Raw genomic sequence first — 27,399 nt, forward strand, 5'->3', positions numbered from 1 at the left:
AGATATAAAATAGGATATAATAAATGAGATGTTATATTAAAAGAACGTGCAATAGAAACAACGCTATACATTTACCTAGTAGCCAGAACTTAATAGAAATGAATTAAACTGCTCAACAAAATAGACGTAAATAAAACCTGTCTGAGAGCGATTTGATTTCTGCTTGAAGCGTTATTTAGTGCCATTCTTTTTCGGTTAGTGCGTGTTTTTGCAAAAAAAATACTGGTTCAGATAAAGTATCTACGGGTGGCGCATGAAACATTTGCAAAATTGGTAAAAGTTCCACATGCTTTCGGTAGGACAAAAAGACGTTTTATGTATTTCAACACCACAGGTATTTATATAGTCGTCTTAAAAATCTGCCAACGAGTATATCTCGAAAAAGTTTTGGATTTTTAATAACCTTTTGGTCTTTTAGCGATGTATATTTTCTCTTGAACCGAGGCACATGTTGAAATTGAAGTGGCCGGTGAAATTTAATTTTCTTGCATGTACTCATAGCCTCAGAACCATTATGTGGATTGTTTAAAGACACTGTAGGCAGCATTATCCTTGCGCAACACTTGGGAATAGTTGAGAAACCCTTTTACCCCATATTCTCCAGTTCTTATCCAAAAGGAACTCGATGCTTTGCACTACCAAAGTTCACCACCTGTTTTTTCCAGCGCTGAAGTTAAAACGCAAGCGCGACCTAGAGCACAGCGTCGAAAAGTTTCGGCAAAGAAGACCTCCAGGTGTCGAGCGTCGCGGTTACCACGCTTCAAATCGCCGAAGAAATTACGTTTTTCGACTGCGAGGACGGAAGGTGATAACGAGCATCATCGTCCACGATGACACAGTAATTAATAATCATATGCTTCATTTTTTTTATTTGTTAGCACATTACGATGGGTTTTAGAGCACACAGAATGTTAACTCATTTTGTACATATGGTAGCAGCATAAATTTATTCTATGGTGAGTTTCTCGTTGTGAGCACTGCTTTCGAGTTTTGAGACACTCTTGCACTGTCTGAGAGCGATGGTGCACACGCTTCAAGTTTAAAATTTGATTTGCTTATGTTCTGTGTTGTTTAATTGGGAATAATTCTTTAGAAAATACTGCTTTAGAAACTTCTTAGACTTGTTTAAAAACGTTTAGTTGGATTGTTTCATTAATTCTGGAGAATCGATATTTTCAAAAGCTTTGTTGTCTAAAATTATTCAACATTTAAGTTTTACAAAACTAAATTGCTTCTGAAAAATGCAAAAACAAATTGCTGTGAAAGTGCAAGCAAGTGGGTAACGCTTTATAAATTCTGAAACATTCCGCTTCTGAAGAATTTTTAAAATGATTAGGACTGAACAAACACAGCGAAAAGTGGAAAAAAAATTGTCAATAAATTCTGATCTCTATGTTTAACTATGGACACTAACAATTTATAACGAACTAACTAAAGAACTAAGAACACTTAATTTATCGAATTACATTTATTTTTCCAAAAAAATAGGCGCCACTTAAAGAGTTAACATTTTTAAATAAGTGTCTTTAAGAACTCAGACCAGAAAAATTTATTTTCCAAACGACCCTGCTTGAATTTACTTACGGGATATCTAGCTAAATTAATTTTGCATAACATGGTTAACTCAAAAATATATTTAAAATGTCTGAAGAAGAATATATTTAAACTGTCTGAAATAAGACTAAAAAATTGAAGCCTTAAAAAGTATAACTAGCTCACATGAGCGGATTATTAAAGCAAATGGGCAATGAAAAACTATGAAAAATGGATTTTAATTTTGTATCATAAAATGAAGCAAGAAGAGGAATTAACTTGAAACAAACTTCAACTTATAGAAGATACTCCTGGGACGTTATTTCAAGTCCATTTTATTAGGTAGATTCAAAACTAGAATCTATCTGCAACGGCTTACAATTGCAGAAACAAGCAAAACCTTCGCATTGGATCAGTTACATAACATACTTAACAGCTACAAACCTCGCAAAGAAGTGATTACTGAGAAAATTCTATTTGAATAATCAAATACCCTCGAGCTTGTTTTTCCCATCGCGTCCTTTAACCTCGGGATATTCGATTATTTGCAACAAAACCACCTCAACAGCGAAACAAAATAAAAAACAACTTCTGGATTTACTCAATAATTCAACCGCCGTCTGAATGAAATCGATCAACTCCGTTCTTTTGGCAATGGTCTTGAAAGAACACGCGATTGTTGTTCTAAGAAATCGATTAAAGTGTGGCCACCTTTTCTTGTGTTATTATAATTGCTTCCAGGAATAATCCGAATTTTCACCAATTTCTGCACGCTAAAATGTGATTTTTGCTTTTGCTACCCCAGACGTGGAAGGTAAAGATGTCGATGACCGTTAAATGGAAAATTTTGCTTGATGTAATGCAAAAGTTAAGATTAAACGCACTTGGGATTATTTGTAAATTGAAGAAACGACTTCAAGTAAATTCCAAATGTTTAAGATACTTCAAACTTCAAAAGAATCCAAAACAACCAGAATGAATTGCACGTAATCAGGGTCCTAATTTTTTACCTTGGCCCATATTGAGCAAATTTGTGTAGGTCAAATCGAGCAATGAAATAATCAATTCGACCCAAACGTGCTCTGATCGATCGAACTTTCATATCGAATTTCTTGCACTTTAGACATTTTTACGTTTAATATAATCCGGCCGACTCCTCCAGTAACGTTTACATGACCTTTAAGGTGTGTCGAAGGGTTGGTCCGGGCAAAATTAAAGAAATGGCACCGTTTCGTTCCTCTAAAAATAGGTGCGACATAAATTTCTTTAGAAAACACCTTGCTTTCTGATAGTAGCGACGGGTAAACTGGGCAATGTAGCGCTTTAGTAAACGAAAATATATTTTGAAGATAATCCGTGCAGTCTTATATCACGGTGAAGGATTTGGAGGTAAAATTAGAAAATATTAAATCAAATTTTGAGCACATGTTTCTTTCATTTATTGCACCCTTTAGCTCATCAAATGTGGCGCGATCATCAACATATTTACCTTATCAAAAATGAATTACTTTGTATTTTATGTAAAGTTTCACTGCTTACTCTGCTTTATCTGTTGCCTAATGTTATCAGTTTCAACGTCCTGGATTGTACAAAATTGTGCTAAAAAATGTCCCGTTAGATCAGAAAAGCTTCCAATTCTTGACTATTCATCTATCATGATATGTATATTGTTGTGAATTATATAAATTGGTGCCAAAAGTATTGGCTTTATTTTATGCCGTTCCTGTGTCTCCCAAAAATAGCCGCACATATCACTTAATTCGGTCGCAACTAGGATTCTGAATATTCCTCCCATTTTTGCTAAAAAATCGTCAGTTTTGCATCATGCATCATAGAAAATTATGCTTGAAAATATTTATATGATGGTGTAAAAATTAAAAATCTATTTTTAATTAGGAACTCATCTGTTTGCTAATGTAATAATGAAAGCAATTTACAAAGGCAAATTCTTTGCAGAAGATCCCGCGGGAAAAGTTCTTGTACCGTTTGGCAAAGATAAACTTACAATCCATTTTTTTGTAATGTGTCAAGCATATTTGTTTTACTTTGTCCAGTAAGTGCGGAATTTTATAAACATTTGATAATCGGCAATTTTTCTCTGATTCAAGTCCTCTGATTCCAAAAATGTGCTCTATTTTTACTCCAATATTTTTTTAACCGTTGAGAGCTGAGGAAAAGTGAAAAAAATAAATCAAACGAGATTCTTATTTAATAAAATTTAGAAAAAATTTACTTAAGATTAGCTATAGAACCAATATACAAAATATATCGGAACCTTAAGGGACACCTTTAATTGTAAGTTAGCAAAAGTCTTCAATATTCTCACATCAAATTATTTCAGTTAATTAATCTTTGACTGAAAAGCTTGAAGAAAAACTGACTTTAATGTCAAGGTAAATATTTGACCATTTTTAATATTGATTGTTTGAAATTTTATATGTTACCATGATGCATTATGAAGGAAAAATTCAATTCAAACAGACACATAACATGCGAGAATGCGTGTACCATTTGAGAGTTAATTATTAACATATTCCATCGTACATGTGACAGAACGAGGGTATGGCATTATATCTGTAAGTAGATAGTTTTAAAAAATGAGGCAAAAGCGTAAATATTAATAACTTTAGCAAAACTTTACCTGAAAAATAAAAAATAGTGATCTTTCCTCACGAACGTATTGCTACAAAAAGCGATTCCAATGACAAATGATTAGCGCACACATTTGAATGTTCATAGAAATAAGGCGAGAGCAAATTCAGAGTAATTACCTGAATTACCGGCTAATGAATTATAGGTTGAGTATTGGAACATTTATTGTGAATTATTTAGCTATACAACAGTTTCTATATTTAATCGAGTTCATGTTGTTTAAACTACGCGGCTTTACACTTCCTGATGCAGCAAAATATACAAAAGCATATTTGAATTTTATTTACTTCCTATAATTTCAATTTTATGCAAGTTCAAACACGCGCTTGCAAGGAATAATGCATTTTAGTTTTGCATTATTAAAACAAAATGTAATAGATAATTGGAGCAAATTATTTCTTTCATAATTAAAAAAATACAAGAAGCTTTTTTACAAGGTACATTTAAAACTCCGTGATTATTAAGTGGCTGAACTGAACTATTAAACGACTGAGTTAAATAAAATGGTACACAACATCATATCGAAGTAGGTAACTTTTTTGAAGAATTATATAATTTCAGTGCCAAGTAGCTTATACACAAATATGCGTTGGCATAAATTATATAAAGATAATTATCCAATACTTGTTTTTGTTTACTTTTTTTTGTTACTAAACAAGATTTGTGCACAATACGACTGTGAAAATTTAAATTATGCTAAGTGTTCAAAATCAACTAAAACTACTTTGAAAGTATACATTACTAATTGTCTGTAAAAATCCTATATTTTGGCATTGAAATAAATTATATTAAAGAAAATGTTCTGATCTAAGAAAAGTAGAAAACCAAACAGCAATTCTAAGTGCTGTGAGAAATTAAGCCAATCAGTTATTTGCTAAAGAATATAGAAATTTCAAAGTTTTCGACTTCGCAGTGCAGAGAAAAAACGATCAAAACAATCTAAAAATGAAAAGCTAATAAAATCAAATATATGTTAATGCATAGAAAATGTGAAAAATCCTAAATCTAAATTTCATGTTTTTTAGTGGATACGAAGGCGACGAGGAATCAGGCGCCAGTTCTTGCAGTTTACAACAATACGCCAGTCCCCATAGAACTGTTGGGATTAACCTGGATAGGGAAAGATGCGGCTTACCATGGACCACGAACAATTCTGAGCGTTTCATCATATGCTCCGTTCCGCAGAATGACTATAAATTCATCGCGGATCTAAAAATTAGAAAGTCTCCGAACAATCGGTAAGTGCATTTTTTGAAAGCTATGTATATGTAGAAACGTTGATGAGTATATGCCGTATTGTATATTTAGAAACGTTGGTGTTTTAACAGACGCTAACAATTAGCAGATTAGTTAAATTCTTTCTTGGTGTTGATTCTATTTCTGCTTGATCTTGGACCCTTTGGTTATCTTTCCAACACAGGATTTTGCAATTTTTCCACATATCTAATCCGACTCATTTTTTGACTTTCTATCGTTCCAAAATATTAGTAATTGCGATTTGATGCACACAAACCAATTTCATCATATGAGTGTGATCCCAAGTGTATCTTGTCTTTTAATATCTACTGACTCCATGCCATTATGTACTTAACTAAATTGGTTTCTAAGAAACAAAAATGTCTATTTTAAATTGCACAAACCATTCACTTATTGTAACTTCATTGTCCCCTTGTGAATTAATAACCGTTTCAATAGATCGATTAATCCCCTCAAAGTCAGCAACGAGTATAAAAGGTTTTTATGCTGAAAAATTATTAAATACCCGCTTATATTTGCTTTGAATTTTTTTAAGCAGCATTGCGATTGAGTAGTTGGTATAATAAATCGGGTTTTCACATACAAATATATGGCATAAAGTTCAAGTAATATTGCAATTTAACCATAAAATTAACAATAATTAAATATCACTCATACTTGTTCAACCCACTATCCGTTCAAGCTTCAAGCAAATATTTTTTGGGAATTATATTTACATTGCGCAACTTACGATTAAACTAACAGAACCATTTAAATCGAACAAATTTAGTCGGACGAACAAATAGGCCTGCAGTACCTAATAGGGTAATTTTTCATTCTGACTATTTATGTACAAGTTTAAGAGAAAAGGCTAAGCTCTCTTTAAATTACGATAAACTGGTGAATGCGATCAACATCTAGCATTGAGATTAAAAAAATTAAACTTCATATCACCCCAATGTTTGGGTAAAATTCAGGAAACATATTTTTATATTGATTTATTTGATAACTCAATAAAAAACTCAAGTAAAGAAATTTGGGAAGTTAGAGGAATTTTCAACTTTTGTGTTCTTGGACGTGGAAAACGTTTTGCTTTCAACTCATTATTATTAGAAAATTGTATATTTCTAGCTTCTAACGTCATCTAGCAATGTTTTTTCAATTGAACAGTCTTTTTAAATTGTATGTTTTACTATCTAAAAAGTAAGTTCTTTTCTGAAAACAAATTTGCGACTTTAAGCGGACCTCATTCAAAACGATTGAAATGCTAATCGAACGTTTTCTGTAAATGTTTGGAAAAAAATTATTTACAATAACCATACCCAATGACTTGTCACTGTTTTGAAAATGTTTCAAAACACTGAAAATACAATTTAAACGCGCTTTTTAACCATTTTTTTAAAGGGACTAAAATTCTGCGAATTATAATTATCGAATATGCATTTGTGAATACTAATAGACTGAAAAAAACAGAAGGCAATAATATTTTCTAAATTGGATGCAAAAGAAACACAGAAAACCTTTACAATAAACATTAAACTTTCTGATTTTTCAGAATACTTTACTTCTTGTTTAATATTCTAAACACATGCTATAAACTTAAACACCCTAATAAACTAAAAGCAAATAGATATCATATTGTTGAACGATAACGAAAAAAATGAATGTAGCTAGATTACCGAGAAACACATTTTTATTACTGTTTCATTTTCATTTTTTCATTTATATTAAATTCCATTTTATATTAAAATTAACAGTGTAATGACGGAGACATATTAGTAAAACCGATTGTAAACTGACCATTAACCCATTTAACAGTTAGCAATACAAACATACATTTCTTGCAGACTAAATTAATTGTAATATATAATGTAATATATTGAGATTATGTTAAAACATGATTCACACTGTTCGTCTGGTTTATGTTCATCGGTAAATTACCAGGAAGACGTACCTTTTGACTGAATTTTAATATTAAAAACATGGTAGTTTCATTCAGAAACCCTACTCATTGTTTTATAAATAAACTCTAAATGCATGTAGAAATACAAACGTAAGCTAGGATGATTAATTGAATAGATCTACCATATTTCCGACGTCCATATTCAGTCAATATATTAATAAACAGGTCATAGGGGTGTCAACCTTCCAACTCAGTTTTAAATCCAAAAATAGACCGAAAATTGAACACTAATTCATCTATATGTGTACACATAATTTGACGTCAATTTTCGATTATCGCCACTAATAATACACACAGTGTACCAGTGTGTGTTGTGGCAAAAGAATAATTTAGTGTAGGCGTGACTCGTTGGGAAAGGATTTGCTCAAGTTGACAAGACAGTAAGGAAAAATATAATGAAAGTGGAAAATACCCTAATGAATAAAAGTAGTCAAATAGGTAGTATTACGCAATTTAAACATTGTGAATGCTAATAGTGACAAAGCAATTCAATTAAAAAAGAATGTGATTTGTAATTAAAATAAATGTTGAACGAAGCTTAAAAGATCAGACCCAGAAAAACATTAGGCCCAGTATTATTTGTGAAAAATCGCAGTTCTAAAGGCAAATTTGGGAGAACAAACCGAAAAGTTGCAAGTACAGTTAAATATATTTTAGTAAAATCTGACAATATCGCTTGTAACATTGAAAATCAATGTAGACCAAGTTGGTTGACCAAAAGACAGTGAGGAACTTCTGCAAGAAATATGTTAGAAGGAATGAAGTACAGGAAATTAAGTATGAAAGAGTCACTTAAAACAAGCAGGTTATTAGAAAAGCAAATGTTCAGGTTCATCAGCAGGCAATCAAGCCCCACAAGAAGAAGGCGTGTTTTACTACTACAGGGTTTAAAAGGACTATGCTCATATATTTAAATTTCTATTTATTTTGTAAATTATAATGCGATTAAATTTGACCACCTTTCGTGACTGTTAATAAATATAAATAAAAATCCGATTTTTTGCCCATCCCGTTGTTAAATATTGATTTTAGTATTGAATAATTTCTCGAAAAAATTAAATATCAATTAATGCAATATTGAGAGAATGAACATTGGAAAACATACGTTAAAAGTAAATCTGTTGAATCCAAAAAATATATCAGAAGAATACAACACAAAAACATATCTAGCAGATTAATCTGTGTAAATTTGGCTAATGCCGAGTAGACTGACAAAATGGCACGAGGCTGAAAAAAAAAACCAAAATAGATCTTTATGCAAAACGGGTTTTAATAACGGATATAAAAAAATTACAAAACAATAGCAATAATAAAAATTAATTATGGATATTTTCAAAAAAAAATAAATGTAAAAACTGACTGAAAATATAACATCGTATACACTTAATTAATTAAGATTAATAGCTACTGTTTATTATTAATATTACTTTAATGTTGAAAATGAAGTAAACACATGTGTTTAGTTATTTAAATGTATGCGAACAGAGCAGTCCAAAATCAAACAAGATCAAAGGTATAAAAAGCATGTAAAACAAAAAAGTATATTTTGTTATACACCATTGACAATGGCCTGAATACTCCACTGTGCATAAAGGACTTTTGCATAATTTAACAAAAGCCCACACATTTTCCACCTACATGAATCCAGACGTCCCTTGTAATTCCAACCTACGACACCCTATATCCAGACGGCCCATAAACGACGCCAAAGAGCGGAGCCCGATTTTTCAATGAATAAGATCATGCGCCCTTACCGGAAGATCTTACCCTGAAAACCTCATTTTCCGTTACGATTTAACTGCAACGGAACGCCAGTTACTACATCTCTCAGATTTCCACTAGCAGTTAATGTTTTAAAGCAAATTGTTGAAAGTTAAGTGCACAATTCTGACGATAACTCGAGAGAAAAAAGGTAAGTCATGTTTCATAAATTATAGAATTCATATTCATTCATTTGGCTCGAAAAGTATGAACAATTACTTTATGACTGCTACTAACTGTTGAAAGAAGCTTAGAAATTGCTCAGCACTGTTAACTATGCCTGGAAATGTTTCTGCAAATTAACCGCAGGAAAGTCACTTTTGTCTCTAATTTAACAGTTTTGCCGTTCATGGATGCGAAATCGAATTAAATGCACTAATTATTTAAACGTTTTACGACAAATACGTGGGAGCTCTATGTTATTTATAGAGCTGATAAACAGAGCCTCCGTTTTTGATGACGTCGTTCTGACGTCAGCGGCTGGGATTTCCGATATCAACAGTTTTTGGAGCCTGGCTGTTGTGACTCATAGTCAAATTAATAAAAAGAATTGAAAGTATAAGAGAGGAAAACTGACTAAAGTATAGGAAAAAGAAATAAGAATTTGAACTAGAAATTTAACGTTATAAAATGATGGAAGCAGAATTATAAATTAATGATTTAACAGACAATTCTCATTGCAACAGAACTCTTCGAATTTTCACGTTTTTCAGCTGACTAAATTTAAAATAAAAAATTGGTTTGAAGTTGTAGTTTCAAAATTAATTCAAATGTCTAAATAAAGGCCCAGCTTCTGTAATCTAAATATTTTTAAATGTGTATTTTTTATGCGGATTTACAATAAAATTCACCGAAAATTAATCCCCACAATCAAAATATATTCGAAAATCAAATCGCTCTAACAAAGTTTCAACTTCACTTTTAATTTCATTGTATTGATCCAATCAATATTTTCTTACGTACAATTATATAATAATGTGCAACTGTCAACAATAATTTGAATTACAATTTAATGTGTTGCTGATACTAATGCAGTAAACTTAAATCAAAGTTCAAATGAATCTTGATAAACACACTTGCAAAATATGAAATTAAATGTTTGTTTCACTGAAAATTTGATTTACTTATTGACGTATTCATAGAAATATTTATTTATTCTCATGGTTTAGTCTAAAGGTTAGTCATAGAATACCAAATAATTCATCTTCCATAACGTTTCAAAAACTAACTCTTTTATTTAATTTAATTAGCTATTACTTAATGGTAGTACCTACATAAAAGTGTCCACTTTCTTTAGGTTCTTTTTTCAATCAAATCCGATTGAATAAAATCTATGTTCCACAGGGCAGCAATTTATAGCTAAAGGAGACAAATTTTATTATCGGGCATAAAGTATGAGCTCAATCTCGTCATATTTTTTTCTCTTGGGAACAACCTATTACCGACGGAAATCGAGTTAATTTTCCAATTACTTTTTATGACTTATGCTCTTCGGCTTTTGAATCTCGTTCCAATTTATTTGCCATCTTTATGGGAAGCCATCATCATAGGCGTGTAGCAGAAGCAGCTGATTTTGAATGTACGCTAACAAGAAGCACAAATTGAATAAATGAAGTTCAAGAACGTGAATAGGCTTTAACTTCTAAGCATTTCCATTTTGATAGATTTGAAAATATCAACCGAAAAAAGTTCAAAAGTTAATGCAGCAAGCGCTTGCTCAGTTCTGAGTTAAGATTTATTAACCTTTACAGGGGCCCTAAATTGACAAACGTCGACGCTTTCATACATAAAAGATTTACTGTCGTTTCCGAAGAAATGATCGCATATTACTTAATCATGTCATAAGTTTTCTGTAGGCTAATGCAGAAACATTTCCTATGGCTCAAGAATGAGCGTTAGTTTCCTTAATGCCATTAAATACATCATACAGTAATTTGATCCCTCATACAAAATATTTAGAAAGAACACTTTCAAAAATTATATAAGTTTTAGATCGACAACCAAATCATAACTTTCACTATTTCTAAAGAAACTATCAAATTCGCTGATGTTTTTCCACACATGCCCCTGTTTGCCAAATGCTACTGTTTCGAGAAGTGGCACAAAGTTTATTTTCAGAATACATAAACATTTCTGAAATGGTCTTTCAAAACCGACTTTCCCGAACTTCTTTATTGTGAAAGTTTTGCAATATCACCATCGTGCTCTCATTCATTTTAAGTCATTCTACGTAAAACCAGGCGGCTCCAGTTTCCTGCCAACTATCGCGGCTTTATGCAGCTGAAGCTTGACCAGCGATTCGCAACTGGGAAATTATGAAACTGCAACTGGTTGTCGTTGAAACTGGTGAGAAGTGGCGACGAGCTTTGATTAGGTAAGTTGAGAGGAGTTGAAATCGAAAACAATTAAAAATTCCAAATAACTAAGTTGTTCTGGGCTTTTTCAGTCCGTTGAAGCTCGGAGTTTATAAATGGATCATACGCCCAAATTATCTATTGATAAGATTTACTTCACATTTAAAACGAACGGTTTCACCAGTTATTTGGGTAATCAGTTTATGGTTTATTTATTGATTTATCATCGAGAGATAAGATTGCTTACCTACTGATTCCCCGCAATCCTCGCAAAATCAGTATACCCTTTACTTACTAAGAACCAACGTTGTTCGATCATTTTTTTAAAACTTAACGAGAAAATTTTGTTGTAATGAGTGGACACTTGCGTATTTTGAAGCGTGGAGATTTTATGGATCCCATTAAAAGAACATTTAATGACAGTGCAATAACGGAATTTACTCAACGTTTCCGCGCGCCATGTGAAATAAACGATAGTGATAGGAACTGGAAAATGTGCTATACAATTTTGAAAATTGACGGAAAATTTCACGAGTGAGTTCAAAAATACATAGCCTAATTGCAAAAGAATTCCATATGATTTACTTTACATTACTTACTTACATTACAAAAATTGCATATACTTTCCTGACTGTGTTTCAATTCCAAATCAAATTCATTCCTGGGTTTCAGTCATTTATTGTCTCTATTTATTAATCAAAATACGTTTCGGTGTATTTTTCCACCATCATCAGTTTTTATTTGTAGCGTTGTTGCTGCTTTAAGCCTTGGCATGCATTTTCAGAAAATGCATGCCAAGGAATTACAAAATGATGTGATTTGGAATTACAAAAATTTGCATTGATGTTCATATGTTTTCATGTCTATATTTAATAAACACTATACATTTTTTATTCTGTCTTTGAGCAGACGGTGAATTTTTTTCTAATTTGTACAAAACTTGGGTCGTCTGGTCTTACTTCAAAACGCAAACGTTTATTTAAGAGAAACCAAAGTAACTACATTGTAAAATTTATGAAACTAGTGAAACTATAAAACTAAATATACTATATTAAATTTAATTAAATATGTTTTTGTGTCTAGTAAATGATGATCGTGTAGAGATGTGCCCAATGAAATTGTGCTGCAAAAAAGCTTGTTTTTACGAAAAGAACCCCCAACTTACTAGAAATACGTCTTACCTTTTCAATGCATTATAGTCACATATGCAAATTTTGAATGAAATTTCCCATTTATGTGCTTTTTTTCGTTTAATAGTAGTAAATTGTCATCTATCAACTTTTGCAATATGGTAATTACCTTAAATATTTTTGTAGTTGAGTTTAGTTGATCACATCGACTAACAGTTATATAGAAAATTAGTTAGTATAAAATACAGAGGAGACAAATATATGTTTGATTTAAAAAAATTATATATGTCAAACATAATACATGCAATATAATCATACATGCAAGAAGCTGAATTTTTCAGGGACGCCGACGAATTAAATATTTGCAAAATTAGAGAAAATAAGATATAATCAGATTGCTGAACTGTGTCAAAGTCTAAAACTAACTAACTAAAGCTCAGTCATTTAGCAACAATTGAAAGTGTGAAATAAACACTTCCGAACAATAAAATTATCCATTTTGAGTTACATTTCAGTATCAGATTATCAAGACCAATTATTTAATTTAGTAATTTCCGTCTAAGAGAATCCACTTCAATGGCGATAAGAATGACTAAATTGGTTAAATACTCAATCAATAAAACTGATACAAAAATGATATTAGAAGGTTCGTTTACAAATGCAAGATCGAATTCAAAAGTTACATTTTCAATATTTCTGTTCATTCGGCATTTTTTTTGCTCATTATAGGTAGAACACGTTGCCTACAAACCGAATTATGCCATACTATAATATTTCGAAGCAAAATAAACCGTCAATCTATGCACAGCAAATAATTCAATTTGTTCATACACAATACCATGGGAATATGATTAATATACTTTTGATTTAGTTACTGCAATTAATGAGGTGGCTTTAACAAACCATCAACTATTCCATGGCGACTTTGAACTCGTATAAACTTGTTGCATGCAGCCAAATTACAGGAATTTTATCAGTCGATAAATAAAAGTTGAAGAAATGTTAATGGGCAGGTTCAGTGCCTTGTAAATCACATATCCATTATTATGAAACGAAGAAAAATAAATTTGCCAACAAAACAATGTGTTGGTAACATTTTCGAATGCCAGGCAAAATAAACCAAGAAACATCTGTATTATTTCAAGAGTAAATATATTTAATTCAGTTTTGATGCGTGTAAACGGTATCAGATTTTACTGAATCGTTCCTCGTAGTAATTTATGATATTTTTAGTGATTTGAATACGTTTTCGTCAAACCTGAATAATTCATTTTTCGGTTTCTGTTTAAAACTTCCAAGAGGTTATTGTGAATTGTGAATGAAGTGCACATAAATAAATCCATCGATAAATGTTTTCTTATTTTTTACTTGTTCAAAAATTACAAATTTCTGACAACTATTAAGCGTTTCTTGATACTATGAATATGTTTAAAATAAATTATCATTAAGTAAAATAAGCGCCGTCCATGTAGACATGGGGTTTATTTCGGTTACTTTCTTTAGCAGCTGCGAAGAATTTTGTATATATACTATATATGCAGTTATAATAATAAGTTAATTAATTCTGGCAAATTTGGGTTTGTTTTCGATTTCGGGATAATGTGTTCGAATCGTTTCATTACCAGTTGATATTTTATTCCAGGCTCACCTCAAAAGCGAGATGTTTCATTTAATTGCCTGTAGATTTTGATTTATTTTATTAAGTGTATAATTTGTTTTGCGGATTTATGAAATAGGTAACTATATGAAGCAACATCGTAATAAATTCCGAAGCTGTTTAGAACCTACACATAAACATGTGTTCTTCTATAAGCGCTCAAACATAGAAAAATGATTGCATTTTGCGCTAATATATTTTTTGCTTTACACATTTCTATGCGTCTGTTCTTCATAGTCGGTTCTATATTTTACGCTAATAATGAGCCTGAAAGCTTTTTATTTGACATAAATCTATTTCGTGATAGTAGTCGTAAAGTACTGCAGGAAGTCATTTTTTCTGAGCGTACAAATTTAGAAGAAAGAAGAAAATCAGATGTTTGAACTTTCACAGCACTGCAATATATAAACAAAAACCTCCAGAAACGGAGCTCGTAAAAGGGTCCATTTTATGAGCAATTCAAATTAAACAGGTCAAAAATGTGGAAACATTAACGTTGAAAAAAGAATTGTGGGAACCACAAGGCCATACAATTAGGGCAAGGAACATTATTTTCTCCCTTGAACATTCGGAATGTTGATTTACGAAACGAGACATCAGAAAGTTGAAGTGAATATTATTTTTTACAGTGTGATGTATAGTTTAATGGTGAAACAGAATTAAATGTACCTACCATTTTTCATGTATTGTTTTACAAATGATTGGGCAAAAAATATGTTTGATTCCGGGTGTTTTCTATTCTCTAAATAAACATTTATGTCCTGGTTTTTGGAGAATCAGGAGATTGTACTATTTCTATAATGTGAATATGAAAAATTCCTACTGAGCCGTTAAATTAATAGTGAGAATTTTTTTTACGTAGGCTTTACCATTCTGTATATGCTGATATTAATTTTTAAAGTAAGGAGAAATCATGCTCTAGAGATGTAGAAAATTTTAAATTGGCAGACATGGATGCCAATGAGACATGGAAGCAGAACGCTCGCGAATTTCGCTCGAAGTCAATGAAAGTGCTCTCTAGAAAAGTCGAAAATTTTGAACTTCCGTCATCATCAAGCGATTTTGGACGAATTTTCAAAATCACGGGAAGGATTCCGATTATTGCCTGCGCAATAATCTGTTTACTAATTAGTTAATAGACTGTTTAAAATATTAATTTCTCAAAATTGAAAAACCGTAGACATTTGCGGATTCTGCATCAGCCATGATTTAGGCCAGTTCATGTTCAGGTCGCTGCCAATTCTCAACAATGGTTACAAACAGGCAGTCGAGAGTTTCGTGCAATTAAAATGAAAATGTCCCACTTTTGTAACCATTAGGTGATTTTAGACAAATTTTCAAAATCACCACAACCATTTCGGGATCATAGCAACCTTCACACCGAGCATTTGAAGATTTATTTCGCGCCTGCGGGTTTAAAACGTAAATTTCTAGCTCAGGGATTTTCCTCAAAGTGATCAAAATTGGCTTTGGCAAATGTGAAAGTTTCGAACTTCTGCCGTCATCAAGCAATTTTAGACAAAATTTAAAGTTTTCAGAAGCTATTCCGAGAAAAACAAAATAAATGCCGTCCATTATGTTCCAAATTGGGAAAAGTATCAAGTCGAAGAGCTGAAAGTTTCGAATTGCTACCATCACCAGGGCTGTTCGCTGAAACTTTCAACGTTTAATTAGAAATAGAAGCTGAAAATTCAGTCCAATTGTCTTGCATTAATATTATATGATTAAAAATTTATTAGTGAGCAAACATTGGCAAAACCTAGAATAATTTGGATTCATTTCAATGGGCTTTAACCGGAATATTGATTTAAAAGCATATTTTTATTCCACAGCAAGAATAAACATAGTCCCACTTTACACATATTATCTCTTACAAATGAGGCAGGAAGAAAACGGCAATCTTGTATTATTACATCCAGTTTATTTAGATTGAACTAGAAAATGTTGACATTTTATTTGCACGAGGATAATGTAGGATTTCGTTAGTTTTTTAGAGAAAATTGACTAAATATCGCCATTTTTTAATGGTATGAACCGGACAATGCCAATTGCAATACTTACTATCAATCTATAATACACATAAATATGATTTGAAAGGTTCTGGAAAAGGTTTGCACTGCTAACGAAAACTGCCTTAAGTCTTTTCATTTTTGGACAAAAGCATTCATTAATAAAAAATTGAAAAAGCAAAGAGTTCTAAACTATTAGAGTTTCGGAAACTCGATTGCTTTTTATGAGTTTAAACAAAAAATGTATGTTTCAACGTTCCTGCTATAAATCGACTTCAATACTCCCTACTTCATTAATATTTGAAACTAAAATGTCCACAATTAACCACATGTGTCAATCGAAACTCGAATTCAGGATCCATGTGTACACGTGTTGGGAATTCGTGATTTTACAGCATCTTTTTTGGCATTTTTATTTATTGAACCTCTTGAACAGGCGCAATTATTCTCAATCTCTAACTCGCATGCCCTCGCTGAATTTTCTTTATAAGCCTATTTTGATCAAAGGCGATTTTTCACCCTTGATGTTTTTTATACTTATGTTACGCCATTGGCTACCCTATCATTACGTATTTGCTAATGAGGCTTCTTTAAATTGCGTCATTCCTCGCAAGTAACTCTAAAGAAAACCAGTGGGTCAACCATAATGGCTTAGCAGTTCAGTTCGTACCTACACCGACCGTCTAATTCAACGGGGAATAAGTAGATCGGAAAAATAAAAACATTAAAAAACGAACTTTTTGTACAAAGATAACAATTTTCCATTGCGTGTCACGCGCTCTGTTAACGATTAACAAACGATCAAAAGTGAGATGAACAGCAATTGGAATTTGTATAGTTTGCAGTCACTTATTGCGTCCGTTCAGGTTTTATATTGGCTACGTTGGTCCTGAGCTGTAAAATGGACAAAAACAATTTAGTAATTGTTAGCATATCATTCACCATAAAATACATTTTAAATTCGGATCAAACCAACACGCGGTGTAGGCCAACAGAAATCGCGATTTGTTTTACTAGTTTCAAAGTGTGACAAGTGCGCGTCGGTCACGCAGTTCAACAGTAGTTTTTTGGAAATCCACAGATATAGTTTTTAATTTTGAAAACTTAAGGTATAAATAAAGTGATTCTAACTAAACCCATTGCAGTTACATCAGTATTGTAGCTAGTGAAAATCACTTCAAATTTTAGCCTACATATTGACCTAAATAGGTTTAGCAAATGTTTAAATGATATCAAGAATCAGAGGAAAATGTGTGTTTTTTACACTACGATATATGAAATTATGAAAACTCTATGACAAAATAAAATTAATTGCATCATCAACGGAAAAGTTATATAAATCACTCTAACTTCTTTTCAATTTCAATTAAAGTGTCTTCATCTATTTCACATAATTGTTTTTAACTGTTTGATGATTTTCATGTAAAGTTTACTAGGTATAACACCTATTGTGCGGTAGTAAACACGCGCGAATTGGCTCACGAAATCATTTCATAACTTTTTGTTCTAAAATTGAAAGTTTGGAGAGTGATAAGTAATTGTTTCTTTTCCAAGAACATTTTAAAAAAATGTGTAACTGATGTTTGCATAATGTAAGTAATTATCGATTATCTTTAGTATGAAACTCGTAAAACAATTTAGTCAACTTAAGTTCATAAGATCAAGAGTTGCATTTTTCATATCCAAATCGAAGCCATTAAGATAGATCAATAACGGCTAATATCTTATTGTTATCTAGAAAAATATTGAAGTGCGTTGTGCTTGATAACTGGAACTCGGTATCTAATCATGACATACTGAGACAACAGAAAAACAAACAAAGTCTACAGAAAAAAGTGCATTAAACAGGTGAACATGAAAACTTTAAAACTCACTTTAAAACACCAACCATTATCATGTTTAACAGCTAACAGGTCAAATGAAGAAGTAAAGCTAATAGGTAAATTAACATAAAAGGTCAATGAAAGTTTAAGTTTCTTTCAACCAAAGTCCACTTGTTCAAAAGGCTGGTGATTGAATACAAACAATTTTATACAAAGCAATAGGTAGAAAATTATTTAAGCACAGTAATTTTGGAATAACACTGTCAGTTTTGCCTATAAATAATAATTTATTAAATTCATTTCGATTTAAAAAAAAATCCGATAATAAATATGTGTATTATACAATAAAAGAAGAATCTTATTTATAGCTTCCACATGTAGCAAAACTACTGTTAAGCAAAACAAAACTAGGCAAATAGAAACATTTCTGGTTAAAAACGTTCAAAAACTATGACTCTTGCTGTTCAAGAAAATACTACAATATTTACTATTAGAAATTATATCTAAAAGTAATTCTGAGGCAATGGGTTACTCATCTGGAATTTATACTAATGAGAAACGTAATAGTTAAATAGTGTTTTTACAATCAACTTCTAAACAACGCTAATTAATTAATTGACTCATGAATTCAACATATATGCTGCTTAAGTTTAATTTTAAATATGCCAAGGAATTCCACTACATTCAAGTTAATTATTTTCCGTTACCTTCATACAACTTTTAGAGCAAACAGTTTTTGTCGAATATTATTCTGGTATAAACCATTGAAACTTCTTGAAATGTGAATCTTATTACACTTTCTTAAATTCATTAAACATTCGTATTTGAACTAGTGTTTATGTCCCAAAGTATCTTAACGGGTTTATTCGAATATCTACATTTGAAATTATTAAAATCAGTTGAACTGCATTTACTTATCAGTTTTCTTCTACAGTTTTCTAAGCAGTCAGTGGTTTAATATTAGTAAGAATTTTTTAAAGCCAAAAGCAGTTTGCAAACTTAATATGCAAAAACATTAAAAGGCATTACAAAGCTAACAAACCGAAAATAAAATATGATTAATCCTAATAGAAAATACCAACTGCACAGTTTCAGTGAATTATTTTTAGTCTGCGATTAATTTTATTAACATAGTGTTTATTGCTATTTATAATTTTTGTGCAATGTCACGGCATTGAAGAAACCAGACTTTTATTAAAATTGTCGAGATTTCTTCACACTTCATTGCCTTTAGTTGAAATTCCCTGAAACCTCTCTAGAATCCGAAGCTGTTTCATCTAACTGAAATATTCTTTAAAATTTTGAATTTACACTAAAGCGTGTGCAATTATCATCAGCTAATACTAGTTGATTATGCCAGTTCTATTGCAATAGTCAAGGCTTGCATCAGATACAAATTACTCGTTCATTATTGCAGTTATTTGCTGGTTGCTGGTCACTACTCTTTAAATTCATCGGTTAATCCGAGAGCAAATACTTTTTGGCTGTTTTATAGGGCCTTGAACGGTCAACGATTTTTGTTAGCATTCTTATTAGTACTGACTGGTGGAGTTTTTAAATCACATTTTTGCTTTCACAATACATACTCAAGAAATTGTTTGACCTCTTATTCTCCATAAAATGGAAACTTTGCTTTATTAATGGAGGAAAGGAGCATTAAACCTTCAAACCCTGGTTACATTTACTACTTACTTCTAGTATAGTAAGTATTTTGATTGACTTATTTGAAACTATCTCCAAGTGTGCTTCAAGAGTTTTCAGTTGTCTTTCATTTTATTCAGTTTGCGCAATTTCGTTTGCTCCATGTAGCTGCAAGTTTTTAAAATCCAACCGATATCAGCTCAAATTTTCACTAGTACCTATTTAGAGTATTTAGTCTTAACTTGCGTTAACAATATAAGAGTTAAATGAAGCTGCAAATGTATGTAAATACATTTTTGCATTATAACGACGGCTACCCAAAAACCCTAAGTTTCTCGGTGGTACGATATTCTGAGTTGCTTGATGACAGCGTTTTGGATTTTCCCCTGAACAAAAGAAAAGTAAAATTTCCAATTTTATGCTGATAAGGCTAGTGAAACTTTTGTCTACTGACTAAATGGCGTTCTAGGTCAATCAACATCACCTTTACACATCAAATGCTACATCTCAAGAAAAAAGGTGATTTGAAAGTTCGCAGCCTCCGCGCGCTGACCATCATTATGAATAGCCCGTGTTGATTAGCAAATTCTCGGTAAAATCGCTGCATAAGGCTTTTTTTCAGATTTATTAGTCAGTGTGATTCATTCATATTTACGCTATCTAACTGCATTTTTTTAAGCTGCGAGCACAAGCGGATTCCCCTTTAGTTCTAAACGTGCAACGGTGTTGAACGTGTGTATTCAACAAGGTGTTCTGTTGTTTAGTGTCGTGAAGCATTAAAGTAGAAAATATAAACAAATAATCTCCTAAACTGATCGTTTGTTGTTTTGGCGCGGAGTGAAGGTCGCGAACATGAAGTTGTTAGTTAAAAATAGTGTTGCTTGTTCTGATCAGTAAAAATTAGATCAATCTAATCTCTTCTTGCAACAATTACAGTTACTGACCTTGCAGCGGTTGCTGCTGTTTGGTTTATGGCTGGGTAAAATTAATTTTCGCAATAAATCATGATAAGTCTAATCATAAATAGCATTTAAAGGCCTGCTTAGAGTTATTTTTATATCAAAATTATGCTATTCTCACTCATATTCACTTTGTGAAACTTAAATCCACTCACTGAATATTAAATATAATTTTTCACTGATGGCTCCGGCGCCAAATATCCTAGACCACTAATAATTACTCCATATGCGAAACATAAAATAAAATCAGACATACACCGTTAACCGAATTGCTGCTCTAATTTTAATTTTGCATCTGAAATAATTTCGATTTCATAAAGAAACGAAGGCTCAGGTGGTTTCAACTAAACTGATCGTTTAGTCAGCATTTGAATGGTGAAAGTTTTTTTATTAAAATTTTTATACTGGTCTAGGCCTGGGTAACACAGAAACTTTTTAGGAGTTGGCGCCGCGCTAGGTAAATGGCTTGGTGCGCCAACCCAACGCAACGGCGCAGTAACTCAGTTGCTAGGAAAATGTTGATGATTTTGACTTGTTTTAAGATTTCTTTCAAGGACCATTTATTAAGAATATTTTTAAAATGTCTTCAAAATTTCAGAATTTTGCAGTTTCAGCCAAGTTGCTCTTTCTTCTAAATGCTCAATTTTATAAAGTTTCACTTAAAAATGCTGACACTCTTAACGTATTTTCGCCTTGTAAAAAGTGCTGAAATCCCTTTCCAGCTTCGAATTTGTAACAAAAATCAAATAATTTTCTATTAAAAAACGCACACAATAAAATTGGAAATCTCGTCACCTCCATGCCTCTGAAGACTGTAGAATTATAGTTTTTGAAGTTTTGGCTGAATTTTTTTTAGTTTTGCTTTTTATGTAGAAATAATTCTACTTAAAAACGCTCACTTTTGTAGTTTCACTTCAAAATACTGACGATCTGGGGGTCTTAAAATGGAGGCGAAATTACAAGATAGCTAACTATTAGTTTCTGATGATTTTCTTCTTTTGTGATAATTATGGGGTCTTTTCAGCCAAAAATGACAAAATTAATTTTGTTTGAAAATTCGCCACATTTATCGGTTTGCAGGGAACTTTAGAAAACCCATTTCAGCTTGGAATTTGGCACAAAAACCGAATAAATTTATTCAGTTTTTTACCGAAAGTAATTAGGATTATCTTGAAAAAAATTACCAAAGCAAAAGTTTCCAAAAAATGATTTGGAAAATTCACCACCCTCATTGCGCTGAAGATTTTTAAACTGCCTTTAAATTTTCAGGTCATTCCAGTTTTAACAAAGTTTCTATTAAGCAATTTTTTCTACACAAAAATCGTATTATTTTTTACTTTTGCTTAAAATACTGATAATTTTCAGGGATTTTCTGTGAAAAACTATAAAGTAAAGAAAGAAAAACGGCGTTCTTTTTAACGTTTTACAGTGAAATACTGGCAAACTGAATCTTTTATGCAAGAAAATGAAGAGATCGATTGTAGAAGAAAACTCGTCGACTTTCTTTGGACTCAGTTCTGTTGCTGGGAAAATCTGGATGACTTTTTTAAGTTGTTTGAACAAAGTAGTAAAATGTTACTCATTTGTAAAATTATTGCGACATAATCTAACAGGAAATTTTAAATATAAAGCAGGAACTGGGATTTTTTTGTTTATATCGTGTAAAGTTGTACTTACCTACAGTTTTAGTTTCAATTTAGGTACCCAAAAAATTGGTCAGCATAAACACTCAACATAATTTCCAGTATTCTAAAAAATCTGCGAAAGGAATTTCAGTTTCTACCTCACTGAAACTCATGAATAGTCTTCTAGTGATGAATCTTACATAGAAGGATTTTTGGGCTGTACAACAAAGCTGTAAAGTCCTGCAACTCAACAAACCATTTTTTTCTAATTCGACTTGATGTGATCTGAATAATTTCTTTTAACCTAGTGTCTTCTAGATAGCCTTTTGGTACTTAAAATATCTATAAACGCCAGCCGTTAAAAATATTTCAAAGGTAGACCAAACCAGTCTTATCTAAAACTTAATTCAATGATGACTCACACCTAAAATGAAAGTGAGTTTTTGTGTTACGGTTGGTTAATTTTCTTAACCAGGCCTGAATATCCAATAGACAATCTCTTAGTAGTTCACGGTCGTGTCTTTGTTTTTGGGCATTTAAATCTGGACTATTGGAAATTTAATACGCCGTCATTAACGGTGGTTTAAGAGAAACAATTGCGTAATATTCAGTATTTATATTTAATTGGCTTTTAATAAGGCTTAACAGTTGAGAAATGATATGAACTAATCGAAGGAAGAAACAGGCGAAAATGTTGTTCTTGTTCTTATTTGAAAATATGCCAGCGCGCAAAAGGGATAACTTTTTTTCTCAGGTTTTTCCTTAATTTTTAACATAACTTTCATTATTTCGATAACTAGGAGAAATTTAATAGGCCGATATGTAGAATTTCAACAAATCCACTGCATGTTACATAGCTAAAATTCCTCACGTTCAAAGGGCAAATATTTAACTGAGCTACAAATCTTATAAGAACTTACCAGTAAGTAATAATAAATAGACCTAAAGGCAATCGTTTTTTTAATGTAAAATAAAAACTAGTAAAATATAAACAATAATTTTATTGCATTCATTTGAGACAGTAGTTTTCGAAAAAATATCGTTGTTTTCTTTATCTGCTGGGCAAGTTAATTGTTGCTGGCTTAATTGCAATATTTTTAATAGCTAATTAATTGGTCTGTTGGTAAATTTTTCAAAAATGTATTATGTATTTTGGTTCATACATTATTTGAGTCGATTTGCCAATTTTAAAGTAATTAAATAAAATTTCCTTGTATTATACCAAACGAGTCAAACTGCAAAACTAATTAACTGAGACTGATATCTTGATAGATGTGAGTTTACGTTAAAGCTGTTAACAGGAGCAGTATTTACCTGTTAAGTTCATATTTTACAGCTTTTGACCAGCTCGTTTATAAAAGTCCAGCCATACATTTCACAGTTGTGATTTGTACTCAATACGTGAAAACGAAGAAACCACTGAATCAAATATTGCATTTTCATAATTGATCAGTTTAGGTGATTATCAAAGAGTCATAAAGCAGTTAAAAAATAACAAATGGGGGTTTATGGAAAGGAATGTGCATATAATTAGTTTTATGTATCTTTAAAACATTTAGTGACGCTCTAAACTGCCGAATTGGGCAATAAACGGAATACCGTCAAACGTTTATTAACCAATACGTAAACTTACCTCTGTAAACATACTAAATTGCACGGATATTTACATTAGCTATTAGTAAGCAGGAGACTTCGCAATGGGCACAGGCGAGTTATTTTCCTATTTGATGCTTTACATTGTAATTTTTTCGACGTAGTTTTATTTTTCTGAGACCAAAATTCTAGACCAAGATTCTTGCAAGGAAGTTAAATACAGATCATTGCAAAGCCAACACATTCCGTTGCTTTGTCAATAAGCACTTTAATTATTTGTCACTGTTAAAAGTGGCTTGATAAATAATGCAGTAAAGATATTTCAATAGTTCTTACGATTTTTTTAAATTTCTTCTTCTTCGTTTACCATATTTGATTCGTAGCATCGTCGATTTGAATCAACAGCCAGTGGAGAAATATATTTTGGATTATTTTGACTAAAATCAAGGAGAAGTTACCCAAAATATATTATCCTTTCACTTCAGTACACTGTAACCTTGTAATCATTACCCATTCCTATTTCAAGCGCAAACAAAAAAAAAAGTAGTTCGCCCATGATAGTGAACCATCAACGGAAAGCTGATAAAAATAATTAGATTACATACAAACAATAATGCCGATCAAGGAACAAAGAACAGAAGTAGTGCACAGGACGAACCGCGTTTTGATGTTAACGTGATGGATAATTAACTTTTAATTGACGAAGGTAAATTGGCGATGGCGTTGAGTGAAACGCAAAACGTGGATAAGCAAAGAACTGCCAGTTTCGGTCTTAACGGAATAGTGGCCGTGATCGAGAAGAAACGAAAAGACTTTCCCGGACAATTGAATCTGGACGGGCTGGAATATATCGATGAAGTTCCAGAACAAAACAATAATAGTGAGAGAGTTATGGAGACTGATATTGATGGAGTGTAAGTTGAAAGTGTTTCAATTTAACAAATAGGCAGTAAAGTGTAAGTCACACCTAGTTGAAACTGTTCTCGTAGATTCTCTCGACTGATTATTAACGTGTGTTTAAAGCAGGCCATTAATTCATTTGACTTGTGTGTGATGTCCATGCGTTTTTCCTAATTCTGATAGAGAGGTCGCTCTGTTCCATCAATTAGCTCTTTGCAGTGATTTGGAGTTTTGTTAGGATGCTTCCTTGAGTCCAACTTGTATCTATCTAAAGTATTTTTATATTATCGGTTTTCAGTGCAAACGAAAAACAAATGAAAAATTATTAAATAATAATAATATTTATTGAAGTATACATTTTGCCACAAAAGATGAGTGCGCTGAAAGTCTTCCTAAAATAAATTCCTAAAATATTGCATAGCAAACTGCTTTTTAAGTTGCTAATTTTTTTAAAAATAAACCCTTAGAATAACTCAACCTGTTTTTCAATATGCTCTATCGAATTTACTTATTTTCTCTGCTTAATTGTTTATTTTAGTTAATTGTTAATAATTGTGTAAACATAAAATATATGTATAAAATAGAAGAAACAGAGAAAGTCTGTTAATTCACTAAAAACCCTACTAGTTTCAATATTGCATTTTCTGAATATTGTTTAAAATTAGTGTTTTATTCTTGGGGTCTAATTATCTACGCACTCAAGGAACGGTTTTAGGACAAAAAAATCAATTTCAATCAAATCAATAAGTGTTGGATTGTCAATGGTGTAACAAATTACATAAATATACGACATAAAAGGCGATTAAACGTTAATGATGAATTCGAATGATGCTAGTAAATCGATAATAGAAAGAAATCAGTTGTATGACAATTTAATGTGAAATTACGAATGAGAAATCAACTCATCTCAACTGTCTCAAAATATAATTTTTGCAAACCAACTATGCACGTTCTATCCACTTTTTTTGTTTATATAAAGAATATAAATTTCACTGCCCTTGGAAGAATAAAGAACAAGGAAATTAACTATTATTCAAAAGTATTCAACTATAAGTTTTAAACGTGAAATGTATATAAGGTGCTTGGTAAGCAGATGCTTTTCTTCCAGAGGGTGATAGTGCAAGTAATTTTGGATATATTTCGTTAATATAGCGTGTTCCGAAAAGGCTTAGTTTCCGATATACAGGGTGATAACGTTTTAATTTAAAAATTGTTACTTATTTAATATTGCGGAAGCCGTTTAAAAAATTTTAGTCAGTGACCATAACTAGTGCAGAGCCACTTTTTAAATAAAAACCCGATTGCGCTGGACAATAAATCGACTCGATGACGAACAAATTGAACAGAAACTTGAAAAATAATATTAATTTTTAGAAAAAATCAGTGGCGTAACATTTTTTCTTTAAAATCATCTACAGTCGTGCCGGTGCCGACGCCACTGGCGAAGCTTTTATCACAAAACATGTATTGCTGTTAAGTGCCTAAGTCTGTAAAATTTCATTAAAGTATTCCAAGGGGTTTCCGCAATATTAAAAAATATAATTTTTTAAATTAATACTTTAACACGCTGTAGATCGAGGACTAACAGTTTTCAGAATATGGTCTATTAAAGAAATATATCCAAAATTACGTACACTATCACCTCCTACAAGGAATGCATCTACTTACCAGACACCCTGTATAAATTCTTCCATAGTTAAACTGTATTTTTCTGCATCTTAATATTGTTTTGCTAAGCATATTTCCTAAATTCATTGTTGCTTTGGACGTATGTTCCAACATGTGTAGTGTAACTTGCTTACTAAAAATCGATTCCAAAGTTTCATTAGCGAGTTGGCAAAAGTATTTGAAGCAAAAAAGCATTTTTATGCGCAATTGTTCATTGAAAAATTAAATAAACCATAAAATATATCGCAAATATCAAGCAAGCATAAAACACATGCCAAATTTCATTTTTTTATTCGTTTCGTTATTTAAGGTAAATGCTTCATTTGAAGGCCGCAACAGTTTCTACATCGTTTTTTCTTTTGGTTCTTAATCCAGTATTTTATTTTGCTTTTGTTCATAAGAGATAGCTATGTTAAAAAATTGTCAAAGACGCAATTCAATCGGGTTTTAAACGACTGCAGTGGTACCGAAAGCTGTAGATATGGTAAGAAAAAGTGTCTAAAAATTTCAAAAAGCGGCTATTTGGAAATAATGTTTTATATATATTATGTACTAAATTAAATAACAAAAAATGGCGTCTAAATGTAAAATAACCAGAAAGTCACGCGATACTCCCACCACTTTGTTACCCAAATATCTATTTTGAAATTCGTACTACCAGTGTTATTGCATTTATAAAAAAATATTATATTGATTAACGCAATAAAATCTTATTATCGCAAGTGCAGCCGCATTAACCGAATCTGTCGAAATGAGAAGAATATGCCGTAAATGTGTCTCTCTGTAACACATGAGGTACTTTTGGAAAGTAGCCTAATTACTTATTAATATTTACTTAAATGTGGCACATCGTTGGCAAGATAAAGAGAAAATGAAACATGCATTCAGGTTCGTA

At 31.7% G+C, this 27,399-nt stretch overlaps 1 protein-coding gene across 12 annotated transcripts in view; it reads left to right on the forward strand.

The window, feature by feature from the left end:
• The window catches only part of LOC125505323, a 42,133-nt gene that overhangs the window by 2,720 nt on the left and 12,014 nt on the right, over window positions 1–27,399 (forward strand). The window contains exons 2-3 of one of the 12 annotated variants that reach the window (XR_007282087.1): window positions 666–805; window positions 5,211–5,423. Coding sequence is in view for 9 of the 12 variants with exons in the window: in XM_048668919.1 (XP_048524876.1) it covers window positions 4,096–4,109; window positions 5,211–5,423 (227 nt within the window). In the remaining 3 variants the exon portion in view is untranslated. Of the gene's footprint in view, window positions 1–665; window positions 839–4,080; window positions 4,110–5,210; window positions 5,424–11,761; window positions 12,034–17,123; window positions 17,405–17,565; window positions 20,739–24,015; window positions 24,893–27,399 lie in introns of those variants that run through there. The other 11 variants (XM_048668920.1, XM_048668919.1, XM_048668925.1 and 8 more) reach the window with 11 other exon arrangements.

Source organism: Dendroctonus ponderosae, unplaced genomic scaffold, assembly GCF_020466585.1.
Source record: "Dendroctonus ponderosae isolate FM_Combo_2020 unplaced genomic scaffold, Dpon_F_20191213v2 Dpon_F_20191213_8, whole genome shotgun sequence".
Classification (NCBI taxonomy): Eukaryota; Metazoa; Arthropoda; class Insecta; order Coleoptera; family Curculionidae; genus Dendroctonus; species Dendroctonus ponderosae.